This window comes from Orcinus orca, chromosome 20 (genome assembly GCF_937001465.1).
Source record: "Orcinus orca chromosome 20, mOrcOrc1.1, whole genome shotgun sequence".
Lineage (NCBI taxonomy): Eukaryota > Metazoa > Chordata > Mammalia > Artiodactyla > Delphinidae > Orcinus > Orcinus orca.
In genome coordinates, this window is record NC_064578.1 from 894,956 (window position 1) to 907,543 (window position 12,588).

General features: G+C 63.4%; 1 protein-coding gene across 2 annotated transcripts in view; it reads left to right on the forward strand.

Moving 5' to 3' along the window:
* Positions 1-8,784, forward strand: part of CBFA2T3 (CBFA2/RUNX1 partner transcriptional co-repressor 3) — an 83,059-nt gene extending 74,275 nt beyond the window's left edge. For both annotated transcript variants that reach the window (XM_012536825.3, XM_049702831.1), the window contains exons 7-12: positions 600-823; positions 3,582-3,667; positions 4,242-4,440; positions 4,866-4,934; positions 5,225-5,415; positions 6,645-8,784. In XM_012536825.3, the coding sequence (XP_012392279.2) occupies positions 600-823; positions 3,582-3,667; positions 4,242-4,440; positions 4,866-4,934; positions 5,225-5,415; positions 6,645-6,944 (1,069 nt within the window). In that variant the 3' untranslated portion in view covers positions 6,945-8,784. The remainder of the gene's footprint in view (positions 1-599; positions 824-3,581; positions 3,668-4,241; positions 4,441-4,865; positions 4,935-5,224; positions 5,416-6,644) is intronic.
* The last annotated feature ends 3,804 nt before the right edge of the window (positions 8,785-12,588 follow it).

The following is a 12,588-nucleotide window of genomic DNA, read 5'->3' on the forward strand; positions in this document are numbered from 1 at the left end:
TCTCGAGAGCTGCGCTGGCGCCGAGGTTTAGCGGGCACCCCAGTTCCGGGGCTGAGAGAACGCAGGCCGATACCGCGTTGCGTTCCGTGGCAGCCGCTGCCGGGTTGGTCAGGTTCAGCCTGAGGTGCGAGGCCGCCCTGTCTGGCTGTGGCGGGTTCTCCTGAGGACTCGGATGCCCCGGGAGGACAGGGGCGGAGGCAGGACAGACACTGCCTGGCCGGCATGCCCTGGCTATTCGTTCTGGACGTGCACCCCGAGTGTCCAGCAGCCCAAGGTGCCCAGGTGCCTGGGCTGGCCCGCACTGCTGGGTCATAGCGTGGGTACCTGTCCTGCTGATGGGGGAGGGTGTCTCCCCCACTCTCTCCAAGGAGGCCCAGGCTTCCTGACCACCTCACCCCAGGAGCCCCAGAGGAGGGGGAAGAGGGGCGCACCGGGCTGGGCCCCCAGCAGCTGGGTCTGATCTCTCCCATTGTTCACCTCGGTCTGTCTCCTCCTCGCTCGCTCACTCGCTCTCTGCCCGCGCCCCGACCTTCCCGTCACCCCTCTGTCCACGGATCGTGGCCCCGTGACCACTGTCCCCTGCCTGCTCTTGGGACCAGGACCAAAGAGAACGGGTCAGACCGTGACCCTCTGCACCCGGACCACCTCAGCAAACGGCCGTGCACCCTGAGCCCCGCCCAGCGCTGCAGCCCCAGCAACGGGCTGCCCCAGCCCACGCCGCCTCCGCACTACCGCCTGGAGGACATGGCCGTGGCCCACCACTTCCGGGACTCCTACCGCCACCTCGACCCCCGGGAGCTGCGGGAGCGCCATCGGCAGCTGGGTGAGCGGCGCGCTGCGGGGGTGCACGCGTGCGCCGAGTGGAGGTGGGGGCGGGCGGAGCATCCGGGGCTGCCGTGTGCTCGTGAACGCTGGCGCTGCCCGGCCGCGTCTGTCTGGGGAGGATGGGCACTGAGGACGTGGGTGCAGAGGAGAGATTTGCGCCCCACCCCGCCTGGGCTGCGCCCAGAAGCCTGAGGGACAGCCATCTTTCCCGGGGGGCAGCTGGACGCTGCCACCTCAGGGCCAGGAGGGCCCCTCCCCATGGCAGGTGGGCGCCGTGGCTGCAGAGGTGCCTGTCCTGGGGACTCTGCAGGGCCAGGTATGGGATCTAGAGCCGCTCAGGATGCACTGGCAGCCGGGAGAGACCGGGCATGTGGGGGGTCCCCAAGTCGCAGGAGTTGCAATGCCCAGGCACCCCGAGGGAAAGCAGGGCACCACTGAGCACACACGGCGGGTCCTGCTACACCAAAACACCAAATCCGTAGAGGGTGGTCCGTGCAAGAACGAAGGAGATCAGGGAGGCTGGGCGCTGGGGCGACACGCCCCGGGGGCAGGTGTGCCCTTGGGCAGGTCACGTGCCCTGCATGCCTGCTTCCTCCCTGCTGGCTGGGTTTAAGAGCAGCCCCGCCTTCAGGGGGTGAGAGGGTGTTAATACAGGGCCTAGCCCAGAGTGGGTGCTGAGACCCAGCTGTCACTGGGGGTGGTGTGGCCGGTCCCGGGGGTCCTCTTGTTGGCATTGTATGTTTCGCTGGGTCCTAGAAGGCAGCACCCTGATGTGTTCTGACACACCCGTGTGATGTGTTAGCGTGCCCACATCACAGATGGGGAGACTGAGGCCCAAGGGGGTAACGGACGGGCCCAGAGTCGTCTAGCTACCACGACTGACCTTCTGACCTTCCTCTGTGCTGGGTCAAAGGGATGAATAGGATTAGCCTCCACCCCAGGGACACCCCCCCCCCCAGCGGGAAACCTGGAAACAGCTGCCCCTGAGGCAGAGGCCCAGGGCGCCGATGGTGGGCCCAGAGGAAGGGTCAGCAGAGGCCTTGCCCCTGCCTCCTCCCCCCGGAAGCTTCCAGGGCCCGGGCCCAGGCCCGGGCAGCAGGTGACAGCGTCTGGCTCCCTGCAGCCGGGTCAGGCAGGTGCTAATTCCCACCCGCTTCTGCTAAAGCAAAAATAAACACCAGCTGTCAGGCAGATCTCAGCCACTATTTTGGTTGGGGCGTCGGTGCAGGCCCCAGCTCCGTGGGCAGCAGGGCAGGGCGGTGCACCGCGGGCCCCAGCTTCGTGGGCAGCAGGGCAGGGCGTCGGTGCAGGCCCCAGCTCCGTGGGCAGCAGGGCAGGGCGTCGGTGCAGGCCCCAGCTCTGTGGGCAGCAGGGCAGGGTGCTGTACCGCGGGCTGTGGCTACTACCTCCCACCTCTGCTGCAGTTTGGGTAGGCATTTCAGGTTTGGGGGGTAAAAAAGGCCTAAGTAGACCCCAGCCCAGGAAGCATGGGCCCTGCTGGGTCACAGTGGGATGAGCATATTCAGTATTTCAAAAAGTGTAGGAGGAGCTGCTGTGAGGAAGCCAGACGCTGCCCTGCTGGTGTGAATTTCTCAGCTCTCAGTTGTTTGTTTTGTTTCTGATTACGGGGTGTGGGCACCCCATTGTTTCAGTCTCTGGAGCTATACCAGCCAGCGGCTAAGGGCACAGCCCCAGCTCCAGCCGACCTCGCTTTACTTTGGTCCACATGTCCCTGTAACCAGCCTCAGTTTCCTCATCTATAAAATGGAAATAACGGCAGGACCCCTCCCCCCACACACGGTTGGAGGTTGAGGCAGGGATGAACCCGTAAAGCCCTTAGCACAGAGCCCTGCTCCACACCCAGGGCCCTCCCCTCCATCTCGTCTCTTATCACACCTCCGGGAGGCAGGCAGGGTGGGGGAAACTGAGGCCACAAGCAAGACAAAGGGCCCAGGTCCCATGGGGAATGAGTGTCAGGGCTCTGGCTTTTCCCGACCCCACTGTTTCCCAGGAGACCACACTTACACCTGCTCACCTGAGACCCAGCAGATAAGCCGGATCACCCCTCTTCCCAGGCTGGAGCTCGGCCCAGGGGACACAGAGGTGAACAGGCCACACTGGCCCTGCCCTGGGGACTGACACAGTCTGTTGGCAGGACTGAGAATAAGCAAAGTAGCACCTATAGTTACTACACAACCAGAGATACATGGGGCTTAAGGGAGCCTGAGAGCCCAAGGCTGCTGAGGAGGAAGGAGCCTGGGACCCGTGCTTTGAAGGACGCATAGAAGTCCGGGAAGCAGTAAAGTATGGGTGAAGCCAGGCAGCCACAGGAGGCCCTGAGCGGTGGGGAAGCCCCTTGACTGAGGTCTGAGGCCACTATGCCAGCAGCAGGGGGCAGAAAGAGTGAGAGTGGCTGGATTTGGAGGTGGGGGAGGGGTGGCCAAAGCGCGGGATGGGGACAGGGGTCTCTTCCTCCGAAGCATGAGTAGAGGCCAGGCCTGTTCCTGAGCCCCCAGGGAAGTGGGCATACGGTCAGTGCCCAGGGTTCTCTTCCTCACCTCTCCACGGGAGGGCACAGCCCGAGGGCGGGGCCTGCGGCAGGGGCGTGAGTGGGGGCGGGGCCTGCGGCAGGGGCGTGAGTGGGGGCGGGGCCTGCGGCAGGGGCGTGAGCAGAGGCGGGGCTTGATGAGCGGGGGCGAGGCGCGGGAGCGGGAGCGGGAGCGGGGGCGGGGCCTGACCATCGGCCTCCTCCGCAGCCGTGCACGGGTCCCGGCCTGAGGAAGTGATTGACCACCGGCTCACGGAGCGCGAGTGGTCAGAGGAGTGGAAGCACCTCAACAACGTGAGTGTCCAGGCTCGGGCCACGGGGCGTCGCAGCAACTCGCAGGCGCTCTGCCCAACCTGCGGGCGCTGCGGGGGCAGGGCTCGTGTGCGCCCCTTTGGCCCCGCGCCCGCCTGTCTAGGGTCGCCCGTGCGCTCCTGGTCGGCCCCTCAGCACCCTCCCTTCTAGGGCCCCGCGGACCGTCTCCCGGAGAAAGGTCTCCTGGCCGCGGGGGTGGGACCCCTTTAACACCATTTTCAGGGTCATCCCTGCCCAGCGTCCTTTTGGGGAAGGGAGCCCAAGAGAGCGGCGCTGGCCCGTCTGCTTCGCGGGGCAGGCCGCTCCTCGAGGGCTGCAGGGAGAGCCCCAGCCCTGGGTCGGGACAAGCCTCCCCGCAGGGGTGGTGCCCCGGGCGCCCCCCCAGCCCCGCCCAGCTGCTCCGGTGTCTTTCCGGGCAGTGGAGGTGGGTTTTCAGGCCGCAGCCTTGAGCCCCCTTGGGAAGGCCTGGCGGGCGGGCTGGCCGGGCCCGGAGTGTGGGGCAGTGTCCCGGCTGTCCTCGTCATCGAGTGGCTCACCCGGCCCCGCGTGCCCGCAGCTCCTGACCTGCATCATGGACATGGCCGAGAAGACGCGGCGCTCGCTCACCGTGCTGCGCCGCTGCCAGGAGGCCGACCGCGAGGAGCTCAACCACTGGATCCGGCGCCACAGTGACGCCGCCCAGGACAGCAAGAAGGGCCCCGCGCCCGCCGCCCGGCCCCTCGGCAGCTCCGCGGGCGCTGAGGGCTCTCAGCTAGGTGTGCTCTGTGGGCGCGCGCGGGGCACCGGGGCCGGGGCCACCACTCGCCACGGCAGCGCCCTCACACGGCCCTGCAGTGAAATAGCACCCGACACCGTGTAACCTGGGAAAGAGGGGCTGCCTGACCCGCTGGGAGGCCCAGCTCTCGGCTCCGATAGGCCAGGGGCCCGGCGCTGGGAGGCCCCTGCATGATGGCCGTGGAGACGCAGAGGGGCCAGGCTCGGCCCAGCTCCCAGCCGAATCCAAAGCCCATCGGTTCCCGAGGGTCTCCCTTCCTGACATCACCCTGCTCCCCCCGCCCAGCAACTGATAACAGGGTTTCCACCATGGGTACCTTGGGGCCCCAAGATCACACACCCTGCCCCCATGGCCCAGTCGGGTGGGCCCCGTCCTGTGTGTGATGCCGGACTTCCTGTGTTTCAGATGTCCACCGGGAGTCCATGCCTCGGACCCTGTCCAGCTACGTGCCCGAGGAGATCTGGAGAAAGGCTGGTGAGTGGGGGTGGCCCGGGGCCCCAGACCCTCTCGCCCTCCCCGTCTGCATCTGCGTCTGAGTCTGCGTCTGCGTCTGCGTGGGGGTCCCTGCGGGCGCGCCGGGGCCTGTTGACTCAGAATGTGGGCGTGGGCCCGGTCCCCGCCCTCCAGAGGACGGTCCTCTACACTACAGTAGAGGGCTGGCTTTGCAGATTTCCCCCGCTATCATTCGCGCCCCCGGGGCTGTGGGCAGGGGAGACCCTCCTGGGCCGGTCCAGGTGCCGACCAGCCGGGGACGTCCTTTGCAGAGGAAGCAGTGAACGAGGTGAAGCGGCAGGCGATGTCGGAGCTGCAGAAAGCCGTGCTGGACGCCGAGCGCAAGGCCCACGAGCTCATCAGCATGGAGCGAGCCAAGATGGAGCGGGCCCTGGCCGAGGCGCGGCGGCAGGCCTCCGAGGACGCCCTCACCGTGGTCAACCAGCAGGAGGACTCCAGCGAGGTAGGGCCGCCCGCCCTCCCTGCCCCCCCACACACACACCCAGTCCGGGGCCAGAACCCCACTCTACCGCCTCCCGGTCACGTGCTTCCCAGCCACGTGACCTTGGGCAGCCCCGGGGCCCCTTGACCCCACACGGCCTGGTGAGGCAGGTCCTGTGGGTGTCCCCATTGTACAGATGTGGACACTGAGGGCTCCAGAGGGTAGATGGCTTACCCCAGGTCACTCCCTAGGAGGTGGTGGGGCCGTTATTTGAACCCAGGCTGGCAGACACCAAGGTTCCCTCTAAGCTGTGAGAGCAGAGGCGAGCAGTGGGGCGTGAGAGTCACCGTGTTGGTACCTGCGCGTCCACTATGTTCTCTCCTTGTCTGAGAAGCGCTTGGACGGCAGAGAGGCCAGGAGGAGGGGGAGGCTCTCCAGGGGTCCTGGGACTGTCCAAAGGCCCCTGGAGCCGTCTGTGCTGAGCTGGCCCCGAGGGGGCAAGGGGAGCAGGGACACAGAAGGACATCCTGTGGCGCTTCAGGCCGTGGACGTGCGCAGGGAGGACGGTGGGCGTCAGGGAAGCCCGCTAGCGGTACCGTCCGTCCGAGCAGTCCTTGAGGGAGTGAGCCGGCAGGAATCTGGGGAGCAGCAAGGGTGGGGCGGGGGGCATGCCTGCAGAGTGTGGCCAGCAGGAGGCTTTGGGGGCTAAATGGGCGCTTGGGCCTTTCTCCCAGGGTGGTTTAGCTTCCCCGTCCCACAGCCTGGGCTGCTGCCTCCGGCCTTTCGCTGGAATCCCTGCCCACCTTCTGCTCATGTGGGCAGCTGGGGTCGTCGCTTGTTACAGAAAAAAGGATCAGAGGCCCAGTGGTAGGGGAAGGACGGGACCTCAGCAGCTGTGGCTGCGCAGCCCACCTCTTTACTCTGCCAGGGCTGCCACGTTCTGGTATCGGGGCCTGGCGAGGCCAGGAGGGCTTCCTGGAAGAGAGGGAGGGGTTGTGGCCCACCGTGAACCTGTCTGGGGTGGGCTGGAGTTGTGGGAGCCCGTCCCCCCAAACGGCCCAGCTGAGGGGCCGAGTCTGCAGAGGGTCATCGCAAGCTGGGGCTTTTGTCTTGTTGCCCGGTGATGTTATGGCTGGGTCTGAGCAGGTGTGTTTGGAGTGTGTGCTTCCCTGGTCCGCAGCCAGGAGGGGTACTCTGGGGACCTGGGGGGCCGGCCCGGGCCACCTCTGACCGTGCCCCCTCACATCCAGAGCTGCTGGAACTGCGGGCGCAAGGCCAGCGAGACGTGCAGTGGCTGCAACGCGGCCCGCTACTGCGGCTCCTTCTGCCAGCACAAGGACTGGGAGAAGCATCATCACGTGTGCGGCCAGAGCCTGCAGGGCCCCTCGGCCGCAGCGGCCGAGCCAGTGCCCGGACAGCCCGACGCCACCCCAGGCCTGGGCCCCTGCCTGCCCCCGGCCGCCGCCAGCCCCAGCGAGGCGGGCTCCACGGGGCCCTCCCGCCCCGGCTCCCCCGGCCCGCCCGGCCCGCTGGACGCCGCGCCCCGCTGACCCGCCCGGACCCGGTGCCCATCGACCCACCCGGCCCCGCCCGGCCCGCTAGACGCGCGCCCAGACCTGGGAGCCAACCTTGGGAGTCACTGCTGCTACTGCTTCTCTCCAAAAGAAAACAGAACCAACAGGACTGCATCAATGCAACTTCTCAGCTACCTGACGATCACGCCTCAACCTCTCGCGCATCCCGAGAAACCACCCGACGAGCTTTAGGCAGCCGGACGGACGCCGGCCGGAGGTGACCGGCTTGTCCACACCCGCCTCTCCCTCTTTCTCTCTTTCCTCTCATTTTTCTCTCTTTATGACTTTCACACACTTTCTCTTCAATGAAAAAATCTAATTGTTTGGTGGCTTATATTTTCATTGAAGAATTTTGGGGGGCTGTTTGGCAAAAGAGCTACTCAGAAATGGACAAAGAAAACTGTGGGGTTTGTTTTCCCCCTTCCTGATTCAAAAGGGAAAAAGAAAACTGTTCTTTTGTAGCCGGAGATCTGAGCCGCTGTGTCCCGGAAGCCACCCCCCAGGGTGTGTGGCCGGTGCAGCGAGGACGGTTAGAAAGATGTCAATTTCAGACTCAAGAAGTAATTTTTGCTTTCAGGGTTTTTTTTTTTTTCCTTTAATGTCAAACTGTTTGGCTTTAAGTAGAAATCCAAAAAGTTTTTTTAAAAAAAGGTGAAGGAAGCATACCTGTAAACTACCTTGCCAGCTAGCCAGCCAAGGACGCCGGACACACCTCTGCTCCAAAGGAAATCCAAAAAGCAAACACGACAAGTCCAAATCCACAATTTTTTTGTCGCTGCCAAAGTATTTATTTCACTGTCTTACTCTACGTCTGGGCTTGTTCAGATGTCGGTCTTTTGCTTTGATTCTGTTCGGGGGGGTTGGGATGTTGGGGTTTGAAGTGTTTTGTCCGACAAGAAGCGACTTCTTTCTTTTCAACTCGACAGCAGCACCTCCGCCGGGGCCGGGTGGGGTGGGCAGCTCGGCCCTCGGCACCCACGCGTGCGTGCCCGTCTGCGTGTGCACCCGGGGCACGCCCAGCGTGCGTCTGCACACGTGCAGGGAGGGTACCTCGTCTGTCCTCACTCCATCTGTGAATTTCCGTCACATTTCATTCTTTCCATTGGTGAAAAAGAAGTGCTCACGTGTCCTTCCCAGAGAGAACATAATTCTGAGACGAAACTGTGACAATCTTTTGGGTTGATTCTTGACTGCGTTTCAAAGCGCGAGGAGACAGCAACTGCGCCTTCAACTGTTGCTTCTCGTTGTCATCCTCTACCTCTGCTGCCCGCTCCGAGAAGCCTCCCGCCCACCTCGTCTTTCCGTCCCAGCCCCTGTGTCTCCTGCAGCTCCACACTTCTGCAGAAAAAGGAAAAAAACGACAAAGGAAAGCAATCCGCCCTCCCCGCACCTTCTGGAGACTTGATCAGCTGTATATAACCCTGCATTTTTGTCTAGCTGTTCCTCAGGGGATGTTCTCTCCGAAATCCCCCCGCCAAGCCTAGCCCTGTCCCCCCACCACACTCAACTCCCCCAGCGATCTCAAGGAGGAAATAAAAGAATAAGGAAATTCTGATCTGTACCCAGTGGGAGAACAGACAGCAAACACGGTCTCCGATCTGTGTTTTCTTGCATGGCTGTAAGGAGTTCCCTGGACTGGAGTGCAATAGTGACCAGCTACTGAAACCGGGTGCCCAGGGGCCCCACCGAGAGGAAGAGGTCAATAGTCTGCGATAATGTGAATGTATATAGTCCTTGCAGAGGTCCAAATGATGATATTCATGATGATGATAATAAAGAAGAGATGTTTGCCAAATAAAAAAAAAATTAAGAGAAACCATGGAAGTATGTAAAGTTCAGGAACTAGGTTTTCAAAGAAAGCCGAACTGCGGTCCTGCGGGGAGCAATGGGTTTGTCGATCGCTGTTACTTTTCAGAGTTGTAAGAATTCACCCTTTGAGTATTGCCAGGAAGGATTCCATCGGTACACAGACCAGGTCCCATCCGAACCCCACCTGGCAGGAGCCCTAACTCTGACCATCGAGCTAGACCTATCTCACCCTCCAGAAAGCTCCCGGGCCGCCTGGGGCTGCAGGGCCACCCGCCTCTCAGAGGCTCGCTTCTGTGCGTTTCAGAAGACCAGGGGCCAGGTGGGATTCGGCTCTCGTGAGGCAGCGGGCGCCCACCCGTCATGTTTGCAGTCTGCTTTCTCTCTCGCGAGACTTGAACCTGTCAGAAGGGCGGTTGTGCACGTGCTGTGACGTAGCCCCGCCTCTCCCCTCGGACTCCGTTCCCACGAGGTTGTGCCGGTGGAGGGTGGCGCCCTGGGCGCGCTGGGGTGTGGGTGTGGAGGTCTGAGGCCCTGATGTCAGGACTGCGGGGTGAGTCCTGGCTGGGAGGAGCCCCTCACCTGCAGCCCCGCGGGTGTGCTTTGCCGGCCTCTGTTCCTCTTCCCCTCGCAGGGTCCCCTTTGATTTCAGGCAGGCGCGCCAGGGCTGGCCAGCTGGTGGCATCGGGCCAGACCAGCCTGCAGGGCCGGACCACAGGCTGAGGGTCCGAGGTGGGGACGGCCCCTTCCACCCCAGCTGTTGGGAAGAGGTAACCTCAAGCCAGCTAGGAAAGGCCATCTTTCCTGCGTGACCCCCATACCTGTATCTCATATACCAAGACCTTCCTCTGGCCAGGGCTACAGAAGCCTGGCACGAGGGGCCGGCCAGAGGCCGACAGACGTAGCCCCGGCCAGCAGAGAGGGTCCGCAGGGTCAGAGGGTGGCAGCCAGGTGGGCGGGGCTGGCAGCGAGGAGGCTGAGGCCCAGAGGGGGCGGGAGGGGGTGTCCCCGGGGGCGACATGTCAGTGGATGCCGGGTGTGGGCTGGGTCACACCAAGCAGGCGGCTCCTTCCGTCCAGGGCCCCTTCCGTGCTTTGGGAGCCGGCATGTCTGTTGGTCGCTGTGCTCAGGCCCTGTTTGGCCAAAGTGCTCACAGAGAAGGCAAACTCCCAATGAGTAGCTCTGGTCGGGGAGTGCGGGGGCGGCCAGAGGTGGAGTTGCTGGTGGTCTGTGTTCGCCCTGCCTTCCTTATGCAAAGAGGGCGTCTGGACAGAAGGGGGTCCAGCTCAGAGGCCGGCCTGCCCTGCTGCCTCCCGAGCTTGTGGGCCGTCGGTGTGCGCGTGAGGGTCTCTTCCCCAGGGGCCGAGATCGGACCCGCTGGTGACCCAAAGCTCAGTGCGATGCGGCTGCTCGCAGACCCTCCCTCCCCCACAAGTCAAACCCAAATGGCAGCATTACCCTGTTCTGAGGCCAAGCGCCGCAGGAGGGCAGAGTGAGGCGGGCGGCGGCCGGAGCTCCCAGCCCACAGGGCCGAGTCAGGGAGATGCCCAGGCTGGGACAGCAGATGCTGGCACCGGGGTCCCCTCACCCCCGGTGGAAAGCGCCCTGACGTGTGACCCTTCGACCTTTCCCACCCCCGCCTCTCTTTCTCTTAGGACGTGTCATTGTCCCCAGGGGGTGGTGTCTGGAGGGTGTTCTCCTGACAAAGACCAGTGCCTACCACTCCCCCTGTGGACAGGCTGGCACACCCCAGATCCCGTCAGCATCACGAGGGTTCCCGTCCCCAGGACCAAAGGAAAGCCTTGGGTGCTACCAGGGAAGAGAGGAGAGCTGGAGAAAGCCTTGGGGCCAGGAGGGTAAGGGCCGTAGTGCAAGAGGAGCCTGCCTCCCGGGAAGGGGCCGCCCTGTGGGGCTGCTCATCAGGGCCCGAGAGGTTCAGTGGCGGAGGGACACAGGTGGGAGGGAGCGCTGCTTCCGGTTTCATCCCAATGACAGCGTGGAGAGGGATCGGGACAGGCCCTAACTTCCTCCTATTTGCCAGTTTCTCCAAATACATCCTCAAAATGACACCAAAGTCCAGTCCCTGGCGCCGCCCACCTTGCCTGCCCCAGCTCACTGCAGCGTGTCTGTCTGGCCATGATCCTGCCCGTCCCTTCAGCCTACCTACAATTACTTATTGATTCTTTTATCAGTTCACCCTTCTGACCAATCCTGTCATCTCTCTGGCCATTCATCCATACACCCATTCCATCCATTCATCCATCCAGTCACTCATCCATCCATCCACCCATCCATCTGTCCATCTATCCATCCATCCATCCATCCACCCACCCATCTGTCCATCTGCCCATCCATCTGTCCATCCATCCATCCATCCATTACTCTATCGCAGCTATCACTTGGTCCTCCGTTCATCCTTTCACCATCCACCTGTCTGCACACCACACATGTGTCTCCCATCTAATCCACACAACCACGCCTCAGTCCATCCCCAGCCAGAACCCAGTGTAGCGTCACCAACTCCCTCAGTGATCCAAAGCCGTGGGGGTGCTTCGGGTCCCCTGTGGCCTTGGCCACCCCCTCCCAGTGCCCCTCCCATTGGTCCAGGCCTGCTCCCGGGACAGATAAGGTTCTGCTGCAGACGTGGGCAGATTGGACCAATGTCCCAGCAACAGCTCTGGCCAGTCTGGGCCCGCCTAGCAAGTGTGGTGGCCGTGGGCCAGGAGAGGCGCTAGAGGTGGCCTGCACAGCTGCTCAGGGGCCCTGTGACCGGGACCACCAGTCGGGGAGCGCACATTCCCTGGCAAGTCCCAGACATTGCGGTTTGGCGCCACTCACTCCTCTCCTTGTCACCAGGGGTCACTGCCTGGAGGTGTCCCCAGGAAGGGAGGGGCAAGACAGAGCCCCGTGCTGGCCTCCCTAAGACGCCAGTACTCCTGGAGCCCCTGCTCCCGGGGGCTCATGCCCGGCTCTGCCTCACCCCTATGCCCGTCTTCCATCCAGGGGTCGTGGGGTGGGTGTCCCTGTGGCCCTAGAGGTGCAGCACACTCTCCCAGCCCCGGCTCTCCCTGGGCCCCTCAGCCCCACGCCTGCCTGCGGGCTCCCGCGACCTACGGGGCTCTTCCAGCGCCCCCCGCGGGATCACCTCCTGCTGGCAGGAGAGGAGGAAGAAGAGGTTGCAGCGAGCCTGGACACGGTGCACAGGTGAGGCCCGGGGAGCCGGCTGTCTGGGCAGCCACCTGCACAGTCCCCGGCGTTCCAGAGAACTCTGGAATCTGCCTGCTTCCCGTTGCTTTTGCTTCAATTCAGCCAGACCCTGGAGTGCCTCCCCAGAGACCCCTTAGAGCAGTAACTCGACGTCGGGACTCAAGGGGAGCCTGGCTTTAAACGTTAGAATGAAGGACAAGGGGGGCCTAGCCAGGCCAGCCTCCGTGGGCCGAGGGGCTCGGGCAGCCTCGTGGGCAATGGATTGACTGTCCACTTCCTCTTCATGTGATTTTATTTTTTAATTCCCCCAGAGGGGTTGGACCGAGAGTGCTGGGTCACGTTCCTCGGTGCCAGGCAGGGTCCTGGTGGCCGCCCTCCCGTGTCCCCCCATCTCTCTGTTCGCGGCCGCGTGGGTTCTGTGTCATGGAATAAAGCCGCTGTTCACCATCACGGGCTCCGCCTCTCTTTGGGTCCCTGGCGACTCCGCCTAAGCCCGTTTCACACACTGATTCACCAGATTTGTGTTGGGGGGCTTTCTCGGTGACAGGCAGGAGGGACAAAAGGGGGTGCACCACGCCACGGGGGTGGACGAACGTGTAGTGCAGGG